At 40.6% G+C, this 18,684-nt stretch overlaps 2 protein-coding genes across 8 annotated transcripts in view; both read right to left on the bottom strand.

The window, feature by feature from the left end:
• Positions 1-13,942, bottom strand: part of dennd4b (DENN/MADD domain containing 4B) — a 24,985-nt gene extending 11,043 nt beyond the window's left edge. Inside the window, exons 1-12 of one of the 7 annotated variants that reach the window (XM_008324214.3) lie at positions 13,782-13,942; positions 4,896-5,273; positions 3,152-3,407; positions 2,982-3,051; positions 2,520-2,689; positions 2,194-2,435; positions 2,026-2,092; positions 1,801-1,859; positions 1,341-1,485; positions 611-786; positions 126-226; positions 1-34 (exon numbers count right to left, since the gene is read on the bottom strand). The exon at positions 1-34 is cut by the window's left edge and continues 179 nt beyond it. In XM_008324214.3, the coding sequence (XP_008322436.1) occupies positions 1-34; positions 126-226; positions 611-786; positions 1,341-1,485; positions 1,801-1,859; positions 2,026-2,092; positions 2,194-2,435; positions 2,520-2,689; positions 2,982-3,051; positions 3,152-3,407; positions 4,896-5,254 (1,679 nt within the window). In that variant the 5' untranslated portion in view covers positions 5,255-5,273; positions 13,782-13,942. Of the gene's footprint in view, positions 35-125; positions 227-610; positions 787-1,340; positions 1,486-1,800; positions 1,860-2,025; positions 2,093-2,193; positions 2,436-2,519; positions 2,690-2,981; positions 3,052-3,151; positions 3,408-4,895; positions 5,274-7,416; positions 7,750-7,982; positions 8,368-9,271; positions 9,529-13,781 lie in introns of those variants that run through there. The other 6 variants (XM_008324213.3, XM_008324215.3, XM_025061618.1 and 3 more) reach the window with 6 other exon arrangements.
• A 1,336-nt stretch (positions 13,943-15,278) lies between these two features.
• LOC103388972 (CREB-regulated transcription coactivator 2) overlaps positions 15,279-18,684 on the bottom strand; it is a 20,145-nt gene continuing 16,739 nt past the window's right edge. Inside the window, exon 17 of the mRNA XM_017038056.2 lies at positions 15,279-17,192. Coding sequence (XP_016893545.1) covers positions 17,002-17,192 — 191 coding nt within the window. The 3' untranslated portion in view covers positions 15,279-17,001. The remainder of the gene's footprint in view (positions 17,193-18,684) is intronic.

Consider the following 18,684-nt stretch of genomic DNA (forward strand, 5'->3'; position numbering starts at 1 on the left):
TCTAGTGTCGCCTCCTCCTGGCCTGGAGTGCAAACTGCAAATATAGAGTAATGTTACAGAAAAGTCACTCAAATGAATCAGTTTAAGACTGTAAAATGATGCTGGAACCACAAGTTATTACTCACTCTTCTCCAGCGTCTTATGGAGGCTGGTGAGGGTGTTGAACAAAGTCTTGCCGGGTCTCCTGGGTAATGACCTCCATGACAGTGGCTTCTTATCATCCGACCTAAACCAGTTAAAGAGGTTTGATGAAAGGGAAACTGAATGTGTGGGTTTTTTTTTTTTGTTAGCCCTTCATTTACTGTAATAACATTTACAGAGAAAACGACAGATTTTGCTGCTCATGGTTGATAGCGCCTCCTGTTTGGCAGCCTGTGAGTTGCAACCATGTACTACTCCTGTGGCAGCCTCTGTTAGTTGAAGTCTAACACATTACATTTCCCAATGTGAGACGAATAATGGACTCAATTCTCATCATTAATTATTATTATTATTAATTATTCAACAGTGGCTGTGTCTCTATAAAAAAGACATTCTCTATGGACAGTGGTGTGGTGAAAAAAAAAAAAGAAACAATTACATTTTCCAAAAAAGTTGACAATTGACCTACTGGAAGATGGTGTTGGTATCCAGATCCACACACACCACGTCCACAGGGGGGTCGTAAAGGTCAAAGTAGCTGGAGTGGACTCCCACGACGAAGGGCATCGGAGCCAGCAGCACATCAGCCATCTGCAGTGGACACAGAGGGATGTACGGACAAAGCCAGCGCAGCGGGAAACTCATCTGGAGACACCAAAGAGGACAAAAACACAAAGGTCAGGTTAAAGAGCAACACAACTTCACCACTTATCTCTTAACTTATTTAATTAAATAAATATAAATATATGTAAATATTCCATGTTACAACGTGGACGCCTGTGGCTTATAGAAGTGCGGCCTATATATGTACTTTTTTTTTTTTTTAATTTAGAGAGCGTGGCTTATATTCAGGTGCGCTCAATAGTCCGTAAATTATGGTAGATGTGTTTTTTAAGAGTACATGCATCAAGAAGCAGGGACTACGTTTATAATCATATAAATAATCAATCACTGAGTCTAGAAATAACTGAATGTTGGGACTAAGATTGGTCCTAGCCACATAGCGAAAAAGAAGCAAAAAGCTAGCCAAGTTATCGGATAAGGTTATCAAAAAACAGCCAAAAACAGATATGTCAAAGTGAGTAAAAACTAACACACAATGAAAGGTCAAACTAAAATTATTGAACGATTGCACAGGAACGCCACGTGACAAACTTAACGTCGGTCGCTCGACACGTGTGTGTTTTGCTGATTCTCACAGAGACGAGGGCCTCGCTGACAGAAGTTAGAACATCGGGTCTCAGCGAGTGAAGCAGCAGCTTGTGCTCGGTGAGCACGGCGAGCAGTAGGGTGCACGCATTTTCTGGACCCAGGTTCTGGAGAAGCTTCAGGTAACTGGCACCACTGTGAAACAAAAACACACCACGGTATGCACTGGTATGAAACTAGAACCACGGCGCTGACCTTTTGTGACCTTTGATGTTGTTACAGGACCCCATTGTACGTAGAGCTACGTTTCCTCCTTCATAGTCCATTATTAATTTTATTAAAAAAATTTTGAGTTATTAATACATCGTTAGCTGTGTTGCCATTTTGTCTGACTTTTCAACAGACTCAGATGAACATTTTTAAAGCCGTGGAAATTTTGATGATGACGGAAGAAGATGATGACTAAGGTATTTTTTTTTTTTTTTTTGATGTGCAATAATAAAAACTGACCTGAGGGGCAGTGGAGAGGAGACAGGCTGACACAGCAGCAGGTTGTCATACGGAGAGAGCTGAAAGACACACAGGTGCACACTCAAATTTAACACACCCAATAAATAAAATACAATTTGGGTAAACAATGTTGTTAAATTGATTTTAAAAAGTTTCCCACCCAAATTGCCAGCTAATAAAGATCTCTTTCAAATGAGGTGTTTTGAACTAAAGGTGCATTTGTACCTGAACAAGGATACGTGGACGCTGAGGGGAAGGAAAGGGGACATTGTGCATGAAGCTCGAGATGTGTCTGTAGAGAAAAGCAGAAGAAGACACAGAAACTAAGCTGGATTTCCATAATTTTTAAATAAAACAAAAAAAAAAAAAAATCTGTCAGAATATTGAACTGACTTTTCAAGTGGCAGTACGTGAGGTCCTGAGATGGAGTATCTGTAGATGAAGGTGAGGAACTTCTGGAAGACGTTGAAGAAGGGCCAGTGCGACAGGACGCAGATGCTCTTCTTCACCTGCAGGCTGCGGTGAGCGATCGGTCTCCGGTCCACCACACTGAGAAGACCCAGCCGGACGCTCTGGCGCTCCGACAGCAGCTCTCTGGGGAAGGACTCGTAAAACTGGATAGCAGCCCCGTAAACCTGCGGAAACACGGCTTTCTGACCTACTGGACTGCATCAGGATGAATGAGGAAACTCAAGCACTTTTGTGTCGGTCCAACCAACCTTATCCCCGGAGGCTGAGGTGAGAACAAAGGTGGAGAAGACAGGTAGCTGGTACTTAGTGTTCAGAGGCCAACTTTCCACTGTGACGCCCATCGGCAGGCAGAACACAGGAACTGACTCTGGAAGGGGAAACGCCTCCAGATCTTCCTCTGGGTAACGACTTATCAGGCCTACAGCGGGCACACACATTTTAGAGGTTAGAATTCGGTCAATGGATTAAAAAAAAAAATAGAGCATTTACCACTGTTACTACTATTTTTGGGATGGGATATTGGCGCTGTAGCCCTCGTCTCCTGACTGAAAGATTTGGGCCATAAAATGGCAACGGCGTGCCTTCTGCCATGCAAAGTTTTTCTATGTACTGTAGTAGTCTCTCTCTACAGTCTTTCTTCATAGACTGTAGTTTATTGAAGCACAGAGAGGTGACAATACCAATGACGAGATGCGGTGACAGATACTCACTGGCTTCGTAGACCAGTGCGTTGGCTTTGGCAACAGCTCTCTTATAGCAGACATACAGCGATGGACCCCACTGGGCACAAAAACAATGACACAACACACTTAACTTGAAGGTCATTTTTTTCCCCATATATATATATATATTTTTTTTTTTTATATACCCACGGACTCACCATGCCGGTGTTAAGGCTCTTTTCCACTCGACAGAATGTATGCGGCGCCACCTCCCCTTTGCTGGGCAGCAGCAGAGCGATGTCCGTGACGCCGAGCGTGTGGAGGCCCTGAGAATCCAACGCCCGCCGATACGTCAGGAACACCCGGTGAGCCGTTGGACCCGCGCCGGAGTTCAAACTGGCCGAGCGACTGTAGGGCGTGGTCTCGATGACATACCAGCTCTGCTTCAACTGTTCCTTCCCTTCGTACAGAACCCTGCGGAGATCCAGACAAACAAATACGTGCATCAGGATATTAAAAAAAAAAAAAAATGTTACCTGTTCAGCATCCCATGGAGAAACAGAGGTTTCTATAGAAAACAAATGAAGAACTAGTGGTCTACTGTTGCACCTGTGGCAGGTTTAGGCCTCGTAAAGTCATGAATTTAATTTACAATTTTAAATATTCTTATAAAAAAAGGAAACTGAAATGTGACCTCTGCTTTTAACCCATCACCAAAGTGAACAGTGGGCAGCTTTATGCGCCCAGGGAGCAGTTTGTGGGGACGGTGCCAGGCTCAGGGCATTTAAGTCTTGTGGGGACGGTGCCAGGCTCAGAGCATCTAAGTCGTAACTTGGCAGCTGGTGGACTCGAACCTGAAAACTTTCGGACCCAAATCTGCTTCCTTAAGCACCAAGCCACCACTTGCCCCCCCAAGAAAAACAAAGGTGATGCCTATAAATAAAGTAACAGAAGATGCTACGGTGTCGGCAAAGGTGAAGGGAAAGGTTCACAGGACGGTGGAGAGACCAGCCATGATGTATGGTTTAGAGACAGTAGCAATAGGCAGAAGACAGGAGGCGGAGCTGGAGGTGGCAGAGTTAAAGATGCTAAGATTGTCTTTAGGAGTGACAAGAATGGACAGATGGAATGGACAGTAAACCCTGGCGTTCCCTAAGCAATTGTAAACAAGGCTTCTTCAACACTTGTTGCGTTCTTTCACATCCAACTGCAAGTGTGTCTCTGATGTGCACCTCACTCTGATGAATACTTGTTTTGTTCTTACATCATTAGCAGTTTCCCGGCATCGGCACTAAGTGTCGCCAAAGGCCGACAGCTGTGGAAACGTGCGCGAGGGCCGCACATTTCTAGGCTCATTTCAGTTTTGATACGTCGGAACGTGAGCGTAGAAAAGTGAGAGTTGTTTTTCTTCCTAAGCGTCGGATTCATTTTTTAATATTAATTAATTTGAACGTGGTTCTTTGATGTCTAAATAAAAATAGGCAAAAAACAGAGGATTGTTCTGAAATGGATTTCAACCGGAAGGGGGGGTGGTTTTATGTAACCATGGCAATGCTTGACCAGTGAAAAAGCAGCTGTGTACCAAAACCCAGACGAGGTACCAGAATTTCTGCTTCGATACGATACTTATTTATTAGGGAATTTCAACCGGAACGTTTTGCCGATATCTGATATGCCGATATTGTCCAAACACAAACAGAAATGAAATGTACTGCAATCAATCCTGATTATTAAAATAGATTAATAAAATGATCTGCAATGCTGCCCTCTAGTGGCATTCACATTCATATACAGCCTTTCTTCCCCAAAACTATTTTTTGGTCACACTTTATTTGGCGAAACCGAAGGTGTTGCGTTATCGGGATTTTCATTATCGGAGCCAACCGATATTATCGGATATCCCTACTATTTATTTCTCGAAACTTTTCATCGATATCAATTAGGAATGTTCCCATATCTCACCCCAGTTCCAGGATAGGAGGTTTGTCTCGTCCTCGCCTATAGCAGAGGTACAGGTGAGGGTTGTTGATCAGTCCAGCGCTGAGCTCAGCAGAGTGTCCTCCCAACGTTTTCTCGATGCAGGTGAAGCCCTCGGGCACTTCCTCATCATGGCCGCGGGAAATGACCACCAAGTCTGTGACTGGCTCTACCAGCCGGCCCGATGACGACGAAGATGTAGAGGAGGAAGAGGTGGAAACAGATGAAGAGGTGGACATTGTGGCGGCCTTTCCATCCTCATCCAGGGGCCTCCAGGGCCCCTTGTGGTCCAGTCCGGCCACTACAAAATAGTCCACCAGCTGAGGACATTTCTCCTCTGTCATGCCTCCTGTCTGCCCTCCGCTGGAAGAAAGAAGAAAATAATTTATATTTAAAATATTGCACATTAAATTCACTTGAAAAAAAAAATCAAATCTAGGGGAAAAAAATAGAAATCATTGTCAGATGATCTGAATTCTTTGCCTCAGACATTTTTCGAGTGTGTCCATTTTTCAGCCCCTGATATAAATCTGTGTGGCCTTAACGTTTTCCTTTGTCAGCAGAAGATTCGATTTCCTTCCTTTTCTGCGAACCAGTGATATTTTATTCGGAGTCCTTTCTCTCTCTCCCTCTCTTTCGTTCTCACATGCTTGATGATTCTAACCCTGTATATGTGAAAGTGAGAGTTTACAACGAACAACAAGGACGAGGTGTCAACCAGCAATGGTGCAAAGTTCAACCGACAAACAGGAAGAAGGCCTACTGCCTGTTTCCTGTTCATCGAGGACTTCCTGGTGGCACACATGTCACAGATCACCATCGCTACGATAGAGTTTAATGGCAGACAGATGGACGTCGTACGTCACACTCTCACTGTTAACCGGCCTTGAATCCCAATATCACATGTTTCTTATTAAATTTAAACTGTAAAGTACAACTCATTTGGTCGACAGAGACAAAGACTATAAGACAGTGATTTAGACTCGCAGTTGCTGGTTCTCTGCTGCTCGAATAACTACTGTGTTCTGTCATTTAAGACTAACATTGATATCACTTCAAGGTAACCTTAAATTAACCATGTGACTGTCATGTTGCTACTAATACTAATACTAATACTGTCATGTATTTTGATATTTTTTGTTCTCATTTAACTTATGTTAATTTATTAATATTAAATCATTAAATCATTAAAAATAAATAATAATTTAATCATAATAAATTAACACAAGTTCAATAATAATAATAAAATATCTAAATCACTTTTAGGCAGCCATGTTACATATTCAGTTATTGTTAGTGTTATGCGTTTTGTGAAGTAGCTTCCCAATATCCTGCATGCTAACCTTTTTTTTTTAGCATAACCGTTAGCAAATCTGAATAACATTTTTAAAATGCTCAGATTAATGGAGTACGATCAAATAGAGTTTGAACTGGAAAGTCACGCCTACTGTACTGAGGTCACTTTGAATGACGTTATTCTTCTATTCACTGACAACGTTTTGGACCATTATACTGTCGGAGGATGAAACTGTTTCCAATACAGTGATGTCAGAAGGGTATGACACGGCATTTAAAAAAAAAAAATCCCTTCCCTCTATATAAAAGTCCTGTTATCTACCATCAAAAGTAAGCTACTCCCTTCATTATGACAGAATTAATAGTATTAAGAGACTGATTTTGCATCTTCAAACTGCTCTTATCGCACAAATCTTCCAATGTCCTGGAACAGAGCCTTGATACCTATGAGTCTGTTTCCTCTTCAGCCAGTCTGATACCAAGGCTTTACTTTGCAATTCTGCCATAAAGTCAGACATTCTGAAGTCACTCCTGCAGCCTTTGTTGACACTGGGGTATGACAACTACTTTTTGGAATTTTCTCTGGTGAAAGAACTGGCTCTGAATTATTATTTCTAAGTTCAAAATATCTGCCAATTTCTACGGTGAGAGATTTGACTGTGTTCATTTACACATGGTGATCTCCACTGCTCCACGGCCTCTGACTTCTCCTTTGAACCAGTTAAAGTCAGATTGTGCTACATTTTGAAAGACATTCTGAAAACAGCAAGTAAGGAGGTTTTAATTCCTAAAAATTGAAAATTGATTTCCCTTTTCAGCCCAACAGACCGACTTTTGTCAGGGTTCGGTCTTTTCTGCCTTTTTGGAGCATGTAAACAATCCACTACAAACAATCTCAACCGATGTCAATCCAAATATTCCCAGGTTCGATAAGGTCACTCTGTGAATCTCAAGAGTAAGTTCAGATATTCCAAGGATATTTTGTCCTGAGCCCATGATAGCTTTGGGTGGGAATTTCAAGTGGAGATGTTTATAAAAATTCCTCTCAGCTGTGATAAAGATCACTGCTGGACCAGAGAAACAATATCACCGACTTTTTCTCCTGGACCAGAGAAACAATATCACCGACTCTTTCTCACAGCAAGCCCTGACAATCACACACACACTTTCATCAACAATTCGACATGTAGTCAATGTCAGAGTTACTCACGCACAGGCGCTCTGACTGTCGCTGAGCTGCATCACAGAGGCTCTGAGGAAAACTTAACGATACACAGTGAAAGGTCAAGGGCGGAGTTTAGTGATGTCACGGCCGAGGTTATGCGACAGGAAGTGCTAGGCAGAAGTGGGTTAGAGGAGATCAATTTAGAGCAATCTTCTTCAGGGTTACGCGTGTGTGTGTAAAAAAAACAAACCGCACGGCGTTTTTATCCGAGATCAGCGGGTTATCGTGGGTTTTAAGCTAGGTTTCCATGGAAACGTTCACTTCAGTAAAAGCGAGCTGCGCTCGTGACTGAAACAAAGTGAGGCGTTGATAAAAAAAAAAAAAGGACAACAATTTTAGCTGAAACAGCTCATTTCAACAGTCGCTCATTGCTTCCTTTTTTTTTTTTAGATGCAGCAACAATGAAAAGCTCACTCATACACAAACAGTGGAAACCCCAGAGAAATGTTCATCCTTTCCTCACAGACGGGTTCACCTCAGTTCAACAGTTGCTCACTGACCTCAGCGACAATATTTTTTTTTTAATATTGCCACATCAACATTATCCTTACTTGGATGCTGGAGCAGTTGAAAAAAAATGATGGTACGTTTTAGTACTGGTCCAATATTGGGCAGAATTTCTGGACGTCCTCAAATGGTGCAAAGGTAGTTTTGGAAGGAACAACGATATTAGGTCAGAACCCGGAGCACAGAAAAGAGGATGTGGTCATCAGATGCAGCTGCTTTTCATTAATATTCACAAACAGCTGTACAGAGAGCTAAGCGCGTGCTCAGGTCTTCTCCAAAGACTGTTACCGTTGCCATTGTAATCGATCACCTCTCTCAACCCGCCTACAGCCGTGACAGTTTTGTCACTAAGACCTGAAAATGTGCAGCGACGCTCACAGACGGCGTCGATCTAAAAGCACGTCGGTCCTACAGTAGGGCGTTAATGAGGAAACAGGGCCACGTGCCGAAACAGTTGCAGCCTGAAATAAACCGACTGCGGCGGAAACAGGGCCACGTGCCGAAACAGTTTCAGCCTGAAATAAACCGACTGCGGCTGCAAAAGACAAAAACCATCGAGGCCGACAGATTCACAAACCAACCACAGGCGGGCACGCAGCTGTACCCCTCACCACAGGTCACCCGACTACATAGTACTAGTATTTTACACCTCTTTCGGCTGTATCATCAACAATTTCTTTTTTAGCGTTTTTTTTTTTTATTTAATTTTTTTTTTAGGCAAAACCAAATGTTCGGCTGTATCATCAACAATTTCTTTTTTTAGCGTTTTTTTTCATTTAATTTTATTTTAGGCAAAACAAAATGTGATACAAGTCGACTATGTACGAGATGGACACAAATGTCACATGACAAAATAACAAAAATATCTGAACGCAACAAAGGAAAAGAGGCCAATGAAGTGTTAGTCAACGTGTCCGATTGCAGACGATCATCGGATGTTTTTGAAGATTTCGAAATCTACGGTTAAAGCGACTACAGGATATTATGTGACGTCTGTAAAGATGACACACTACACTGACACTTAACCACACACAGAGCTGTGTGTGAGCTGGTACTAGGTACCGGGGAGGCAACAGAGTGACAACAGAGCGTCCTTGTTTGCGGGGTAGACAGATCAGCATCACATGACAACATTTATATGAAATCACACTCGAAATCACACTCAAAATCACACTCAGATCAGCATCACATGACAACATTTATACGAAATCACACTCAGCGCCGGGGCTAAGGGTCGATTCAGTCTTTGTCGTAAGGTTTCGGTTTTTAACTGATGGTTTATTGAAAAACACGGAGACTGACGAACATAAGTGGAATCACACCGGCTGCTTACACTGGGTGGAGGAAGGCCGTGGCTTCATCGTCAGTTCATCTAATATGCCGTCGATTGTACGCTAACGTCGGCTAAGAACGTTCTGTTGCGGGTTATTCCGTTGGTTCAGTAATGTAAAGTTCTCCTTCTCCTGTATTACTGACATTTTTTTTGTGGAACATTTCAGATTAAGTCCACGTGTTAAGATGTGCCTTTTATGTGATGTCATCCTTTCATTTTTTTTTGATATTTTGTAAAAAATCATCAAAGCCAGTTTGACAAAATGGGAAAATATTTGCAAATGGATTTTTTCTGCTTTGTTTGAGTATTTTGTAAATATATAATATTTATGACATTTTTTTTTTAAATGTTTTCTATAAAATTGGATACTTGCAAACCCAGTAAACACAGTGTTTGTCTTCTATTAATTATAGGTACAATACACCCTTTTGTAAAATACATGGTTAATGTACGAAAAAACAAAAAAAAACAAAAAAAAAAAAAAACACCAAATGTTTATATATATCAACGTTGCGTTTCTGTAGATTTAAAAAAAAAAAAAAACACCAAATGTTGATACGTCAACGTTGTGTTTCTGTAGATTCTGTGATCCTTTTGAGTGAAAAGACAGGCAGGGTCTGGTCGCCTCACAGGGGCTTCAGTGCAGATCAGTCTATTTAAAGCCTCCTGACAAAAAAACAGCAACATTGGACAGTTGGTACATTGGCCCGGAGCTTCAGACTCAATCTGGGCTGCAGGGAATGGAACACCATGGATGGCACCACCGCGCTGACGCCGTCGCCACTACTGAACGCTGACCGTGGTTTCGCAGGGCAAAAAAAAAACAAAAAAACTGATTCGCTTCAGACTCCGAGCTAAAAGAGGAGAGCGGAGCCGAGTCCAGGAGAAGGTTTAAATGTCTCCGTTCTAAATTTAGAGCATCCGCTCTCCCTTTGAGGAGCAGCATCAGGAGGACACTGACCGTCCAGAGTCGGAAGACTTCACATGTATGATGTAAACAACAACCCAAAGAGTAAACAAACAGGATGAAGAAGACAAGTGGTTCAACAGGAGCAGCTGGAAACATGACCTTTTTAGGATTAGGATAATTAATAAGGAATCCACTTTCCTTATTAAAGGCCTATTCCAAAAAGATTATTTATTTTTAATGATAATTCTATGGTAAAACTCTTAGAAAACAAGAGTGAAATGTCTTAATAGAAATATTATAAATTGCGCCTTAAACATTGTAGATATGTGTACTACGTGTACATCTGTTTTGCTAAATTGGAATTGTGGGCAAGATTCCAAACGGAAAACCTACCATTATCACTGTGTTCCACACCATAGTCTATAGAAATAAATATTGACTTCAAGGCACTCAGACATGTCTAAACTCATACTTACTGTTTTTTTTTCCCCTTTCTTCATCCAACTAGCAGTTACAAAAACTGAACACAGACATATTTAAAGGGCGAGTCCCTGTCCTGTGAAACTCAACAGATGTAAGGAGGAGGAGGAAGAGGAGGAGGAACCTCTGTGATCCCACAAATCCCCAGTTGTAAGTGGATAGTTATTTAGTGAGTTAGTGGACAAGTGATGCAATCCAGTAAAAAAAACAGAGAAAGAGAGAGAGAGAGAGAGAGAGAGAGAGTGGTGGGTCTGTTGTCAGAATGAAATGGAAGGAGAAAAAAAAGGGGGGAGGGAAGACGGGCCCGCAGGTTTAAAAAAAAAAAAAAAAAAAAAAAAAAAGATGTGACAGCTGATGTTTACGTTCCCAGCGTGTCTCAGACGCAGATTTGTGTTTCCAGTGCATGCTGGGACATGCCAGAGTTCCCTTTAAATTCACAGGCCGGATTTCACCGTGTCTAACATAAAGAGTGATAGAAGTTCAAATTAACCAGCCACACGTGACCGACTCAGTACCAACTCTGGATTAGTTATTAATGATCCAATCACGCAGTTGTGCTAACAATTCACGACACGCCTGTCAGTAGCTGCAGCGGATTCATGTTTACCTCGTCAATTATGCATCATCTCACAAACCCACAGACCACTGGCTTTTAATCGGAAATATTCATTTTTATGAACCCTGCCGTTCCGATGAGTGAAACGAGATTCATCTCACGAACAAGTGTCGTCTTACGGCGGCGTCCGACAGCAAGAAAATCAAATTTCAATCCTCTCAAGACCGGGGAAGGTATTTGATATAATTAATTAACCGTGGAATTCATTTAAATTAATTAATTACAGGAAGTGCAGATTACATTTTACTTGCTCATTTGCTTTTGCCCTTGATTGACTGATTTTAATTAATGATGGTCTTTTGTCTTTCCATAACTTTTTTTTTTTTTTTTAATTTAGTGTATTTTTTTTATGTATTGTTTTTACTTGTTTGCACCGTGGGTCAGAGAGGACTGTAATTTTATTTGTGCTATATGTCTCGCATTTATGGCATATCTGACAATAACGTTGACTTGACTTACGATAAAAAAAAAGTTGCCTAATTTGGCACAGACTTACGATATGACGTCAGCGAGTGACGTCAGCGAGTGATGTCAGCACGCAAGAATGTATGGCGAACTGTGATGAAAGACAGTGCCGGAAGAATTTTGCGTTTTTTCTTTTAACCTTAGATGGCAGCTTGGATAAGAACATGAAGAACATGTATGCAAAAAAAAAAACCCAAAAACTTGTTGCTGCTAAAAAAAAAAAAAACCAAAAACTTGTTGCTGCGAGTTTTTTGTTAGCTATGACAGTCCTGGTACGGACAAAACATTGCAGCAAGCTCACAACAGATGAGTCGGAAGGCAGTTAAAATGTGAATTTTTTTTTTGCAATTTTAAATTTTAAGTTCACGTGTTTGTAAACCCAATCAATTTGAAGTGCTATTGAATAAAAACATAATTCTATCTATCTGAGATCAACTTTGATCTGTGTCCCAACACTACTTTGTAGCTTTTCATATCATTCACTCAAACTGGCTACATGTGTTTTTGAGACCTCAAAATTTTTTTATTTTCTCTCGGAGTTCAGGATGACATAGTGGAACCTCGAGGTATGATCACCACGTTTTCACTCTGTGCTTGTTTTAACAGGTTCCACGCCCAAGTGCTAATCTGAACCAATGAAAAAGACATCAAAATATGTCCCGTGACTTACAAGAAAGAAACCTAGCCCAATGAGGCACTTCCTGTAAATTTGTTTACACTCCCTCTTTCTTTAGCGCAAGATGGTTTTAGTTTCAATTAGCGGCATAAAGCTTTAACACCTGGGGAGGGAGGAAAAGCAAGGCTGTTCCAGAAAAACATGGAATTGAACTCACGTGACATCTTTAGCTAGCACTGACACAAGTTAGCAACAGACCAGCAGCTCCTGTGTTGACTCTCAGGTAGAATAATTGCCATTACTGGATGGACCTGACTGGTAAATACACATTGAGATGTCTCAATTTTTTTTTGGGCCAATGGTTAACATTTCAGGTCCACTAGTAAAGTGTAATGTTAAGACTGCTTTTTATAGCAGCAACCCTTAAGTTGCCAGTGAGTTGATGATGAAAAAAAAAGATGAAGGATGGACAGAATGAATACGGGAAGAGACAGACTGCAGGACAGAGCGTGTAGGGTAGAAACTGTAGAAATGACAGCCAGTAACACAGGCCAAGAGACAGACGCACAGACGCACAGAACCATGCCTTGGCAAAATGACCGACTTGTGCATGTAAGGACAAACGGTCGGCGTGCGGGACAGAAGGACAGGACATGGGACATACAGAACTGTTGACGTTTGATTTTGATTTTTCTGCAGGGGCATTTAAAGTATGGGACAAGCAACGACCCAGAGGGGACGGATTCCATTATCATTATTTGCCATAACTATTTCTTGATATCAGTCCCGCCACCACTCCCCCGGTGACGCACCACGTGACCAATAATAACCCTCCATTCCTTGCGTGTATAGTGGCTTCCCCCTCCTGCGTCACTGTGGTCATGTGACCATTGGCCAGTACTGTGGCCGGCTGCGACATCAGGAATCAACGACTGGGCTTCCATTATCGGACACGCAGCATTAATCCATACCACTGTACCAGCAGAACACAACACTGATGCTAATACGAATCTCGATGTTAAGGCTCTCGTTTCGTTTTTAATGTTCACAAAATAAATAGGGCTTACCCCCAATTTGCAATTTGAAAAGATATTAACGACAACCATGCTTGGAGCAATTACCAGTATTTACTTCATTCAACTCAGGTGAATGGATGGGAGCTTCGGGCGTCGTGACATCGCGTTTGCGATAAGAAACTGTAGAAGCAGCAGGGAAGGAGGCGTGTCCGATAATGGAAGCCTGCGTCGATGTCTCCCGTTAAACGCTTTAAATACAGTGTGTGTTTGTGTATATGTGTGTGCCTGTGTGTGCGCGCGTGTGTTGCCGCTAACCCTCCCTCGTCGTTGTCGGCTCTCCCTGTAACAGAACCGGGTTCGGTTAAACAGTCAGAAGTGACAGAGAACGCAGTCAAGGCCGGTGTTACCTTATCGTGACTCAACTGCTTTTTCCCGCTGCAGAGGGTGACGGTGACCATGGTTCAGCTCCGTCTCTCACATGTGACGTCCATGTTTGATACCGAAGACCCGCAGCTGAACAAGAAGAGGCAATAGCGGCGGGGTGTCAAGTTACAACAAAACAACAGCGACGACAACAGGGACCACTTCCGCTAGGGTACTTCAAATTAAATCGCCCCGAATTAAATGTACTTCCGGTGTACAATATTTATACTATTCTTTTTTTGGGCTATTGAAGGTCATAGTATTTTAAGTCAGACATTTTAAATCCGTGTTAAAAATTATTTAAAATAAAAAAAATACCCTTTTGTTAAGTTTAAAAAAAATCCAATTGTGTAACCTTTGATTAATTAATTTTGATTAAAATGAACACTACTAAACAGTAATGCATCACATTTATTTATTTGGATACTGGTTCTCGTAAATGAAAATAAAATATAAAATAGAAATGTTTTTTTTCTGTGCCATAATTGCTTAAAATGACATAACTGGAAGTATCTTAAAATAGCTAATATTTAAATCTAGTGTCCTCTAGCAGTGTTTAATATTTTTTTAAATGTATGTGCAGTGGGTACTACTAATGAAAAACACAGCTTAGTAGTTTAAGGATTTATTTTCTGTAAAATAATGTGAAGATACAGTTTCTTTAAAAAAATTTTCCTGTGAAATTCATATTTACAAATAATGACATCAACAACACTCTACATTCCCTCCACGATGCAACATTCAACACTTAAAAAAAAGAGCCTGATACGCAGAGGGCACTAAAACAAACAAAAACATTAATAACGTGAAAGAAATTAATATTATACATCAATACAAAATATGAAAATAATATCTGAAATATGGCCTTAAATTGATTCCCCACCCCAACACACAAACACTGCACCTCGCTGCTCAACAGCTCTCCCTACTGACACATTCTGCAAAACACAGATGTACAGTATTGCATAACGAAGACAAGATGCTGCACAGATACGTAAGTACAAATGGCAGATCAAATTCTGTGATCAGTTTTTTTTAAATAAATTGTAATTTTTTTTTAGCAATTTGTATTTTCCAATTACATCACTTTTCGCTCGCCATGAACACTTCTTCGCCCTTTAATGTCACTTTCTGTTTCACGTCTTCTCTCATCTCTGTCATCAGCCTCGAAAGTAAGAACACTTATTGTCATCAGCCCCCACATTTGACCAGCAGTGGTGACTGTAATGTCCTGTAACATCATCCAGTGACATTACATGCTTTCTCTCCGTCACTTCCAAGAACCCTGCTCTGAACTTCTATGTCACATCTGACGTTTATTCTTGTTGCCGTTTGATTTTCTGTAAGTGATACTGATAGCCACAATCAGGTGTTTTACTACAAAATCTATATTACTTTATGAGGCTCATATTTTTAATATCTTAAGTCTTGTATTTTAAACACAGTTCATTTCGATGGTAATTTAATTTTTCATTTTTCTATTTTTTTTTATAAAAAAATACTTATTTAATGACTGAGAATGATATGGCTGAAATTTAAAGTGAGCAAGAATAAATCCCAGAGATTCAGATTAGGATCAAGAATGCAACAAAGACTTGGACATGGACTCGGACTAGGACTTTGACTGAAACTTGGACTCCGGCCTGAGTGGGTTTTGGTCAAAATTAACCTCCATATATTTTCAGTAACTCTACGTATCCTTGGATACAATTATGTGACATCATAAGTACATGACACTGCATCATTTTCTTTCTTTTTTGCATCATTTACAGTTTTTGCATATTTAAGTTTAAAGCTCAAGTTTTAGGTTTGATTCCGTTGCTCAGTCTGCTTTTTTTTTTTTCTTTTTTTTTTTTTTTAGAGGAAAGCGAATCCAGACTGGGGCATCAGCGGCCATGATTGGCTGATTTTGCTTTTCAACTTTTTTACTTTTTAACTCTTCACTTGTTTCACATAAAGGCAAATAGGTCCACATCAGAGCTGAATCTAAGGGACCGGAATAAGATTCACATAGACAATCTTTTCTTCTTTTTAAAACTCTGAAATCAATTTGAAAAATTCTGAACTTAAATTACTTTTTTGATAAAATACAAGAATAAAAATATATATTCTTTTGATCTGAAACACTAAAATATATATTTTTAAATTCAAATTTATTTAAATGTTTTAGAGATTCAGGTCAGAGATTGAAGTAAGTTAGTAAATAATAACAAACGTCATCTCTGAATTCTGTGAAATGGTCAAAATTCATATATCAGATCATTTAGGTAAAAAAAATCCTGAAAATTATTTTAGCTATTTATTTTACTTAAAAAAGTATATCGCAAGAATAATTTTGGACTTTTTTTTTTAAAGGTACAACTTTACAAAAATTTCCTTTGTAATTTGTCAAGTGACAATCTACCAATCACCGTGGCCTTTATCGTATTCAAAGCTGCTTCGACAACATCAGTGCATCACATTGCAACCCCTCTGTGTGGAGCTGATCAAGTCACTGTACGAAGATATATATTTTGCTCAACTGTGACTCACTGGGTTGTTTTGATATTTAAAAAGGTATATATACATTTTAGATGTATAATTTATACTGGCTAACTTCCTGTCAAATGGTGGTTACAGCAAGACCAACTGCATTTTTGGAGCAAAAAAAAAAAAAAAAAAAATCTTCCAACAACCAAACATCCATGTCTTTTTAAAAAAAGCTTAGCAAAGCCACAGCCACAGCCACATGAAGTGACCAGAAACAGTTCTAGGTCATGTTTTCTCGTATGCTTCCTTTTCGGATTTTCTTAGTTTTTCTTTTATACAGAGTACTTAACACTAATTGGACGTCAGAGTAGAGTTAGCATCTCCCCTCCCCCTCCAATGTATTTGCATTTTACGCAAGTGCATTTTCATTTACATGTAGCTGAGACTCATGCAAGCTAATGGCTAAATAGAAAAGCGCCTTTTTCTTGACTTCAAGCATTAGCAAGAGCAATTTCTTTTTTTTTATTTTGCAGTTAAGTGCTTTCAACGGGAAAAAAATCGCCGCCTTCATTAGTTCATCACCGTCAGAAACCTCGGTTCGTTCCTCCAGAACTTCCAGACCTGGCTCTGTATGCCGACGTAGTCCCCTACTTGTCCGTCTTCACAGATTTCCATCTCTGCATTCCCACAGTGGAGTGCGAGTACAAATGGAGCTAGGAGCTGCAGGGGCAGAGGTCATTTCAGTCGGTCTGACCGAAAGGAGTCCTCCACGGCAGGGTCAGCCAACATCAGGTCACCTTCGAGCATGTCTAGGGCCAGGTGGTCCATTCTGAGTGGGTCATCAAGGGAGAAAGGATCCATTTCGAAGCCTGGGACATGGGACAGAGCACTGGCAATTTCTTTGGACAGCCCCGGAGGTGAGTCTCCTGCAATGACAAATGGGGGTGACCGAGATTGAACAGAAGATGCCAAAAAGAAAGCGCTACGAATACTGGCGGGAGGGTCGATTTGGAAAAAATCCTAAAAGTCATTAGAAATGTTTTTGACGTTTCCTGGAGATTTTTGACTGACATCATTGAAAGACTTACATTGAAACACAGACCTAAGATCCAGACTCTAACTCACAGTCATTAAGACATCGGATATGAGAGGCTACTGATGAGAATTGGATTTAGACTAAGACCAATCTAGGTGTTGGTCTAGGTGTTGGCTCATGGGCAAAAATCAGGTTCAAAGTTTGACCGATTGGTCATCTCACTATTGGTTTATGTACATTTACATTTTTGCATTTAGCAGACGCTTTCATCCAAAGCGACATTGATTATTAGGTCTAAACCAGGCATGGGCAAACTAAGGCCTGGGGGCCAGATGCAGCCCGTTTAGCTTTTTAATCATTTTAATCTGGCCTGTCAAACTTTTCCAAATTATATAATTAATTTTATTATCATTATACTTCTGCCTTTTCCCTGCAATACAATGCAATGCCCACGTTTCCCCAATAGGTGGCATAGAAAATGATAAAAGAATTTAAGCATTTTAACAACAGCCTTTATGCATGACATTATCATGTCATTTATCTTAGTTCACACCAACGCTCCATCTATCTGCTCCTGACCAGGGCCACACCCTGTTCAATTTTAGGACTTCTGTGACCTGCGAGGCAAAACGTTAGCCCACGCCTGTTCGAAAAACAGTAGTTTCTTATCTTAGCACCTCTCACCCACATGGTAACAGCTACGCACTGAGAGTTTTCTCTGAACCGGTTTTAGAGAGGGAAAATCTGATAATGCCGTGGTCATGACGACGTCATTGTTTTTTTTAGAACAATGGCGTGCAATGATGGTCACGGTGAATGGCGGGAACGGAGGAGTGTTTTGAGCTGCAGATGCTGCTAGGTTTGTCAGCAGCATTGAAATGAAACCTCATTGCCTTTTGTCACTCACAAGAGCACTGAAGATGCATAGGAAATAACAGCAGTTTGTTTTTTGTTTTTTTTTAAACCCACAACATACTCAAACCAGAACAGTCTTCTTCTGGTGTTTAATTGCTATGTCTGTGTCCGTTTACAGCACCACATGTAGGTGTGGGATATATATTACACAACCAGTCTCATCTGGACGTCCCTAGTTATTGATTTGACACGTGTGGACACCACTGTTTTTTCGAACTGCCATAAAACCTCCGTCTGGATATTGCATAATACAGAGATATTGGCCATCCTCCAGCAAAAGTAGTTTGGTGCCATCTAGCGGCACCAACTGAAATCACAGCCGATGTGTTGCGATTAAGGAAAGAGACAGATTGAATTCAGGAGTGCAGAAATAGTCTCAGCTGAGAACCACCTTCGAAATGAGTTTTTCATTAAGAATATATTTGTTAATAAAACACAATTATTAAACTGTCAGTGTCAGTTCAGCA

Source organism: Cynoglossus semilaevis, chromosome 13 (assembly GCF_000523025.1).
Source record: "Cynoglossus semilaevis isolate Cse_v1.0 chromosome 13, Cse_v1.0, whole genome shotgun sequence".
NCBI lineage: Eukaryota > Metazoa > Chordata > Actinopteri > Pleuronectiformes > Cynoglossidae > Cynoglossus > Cynoglossus semilaevis.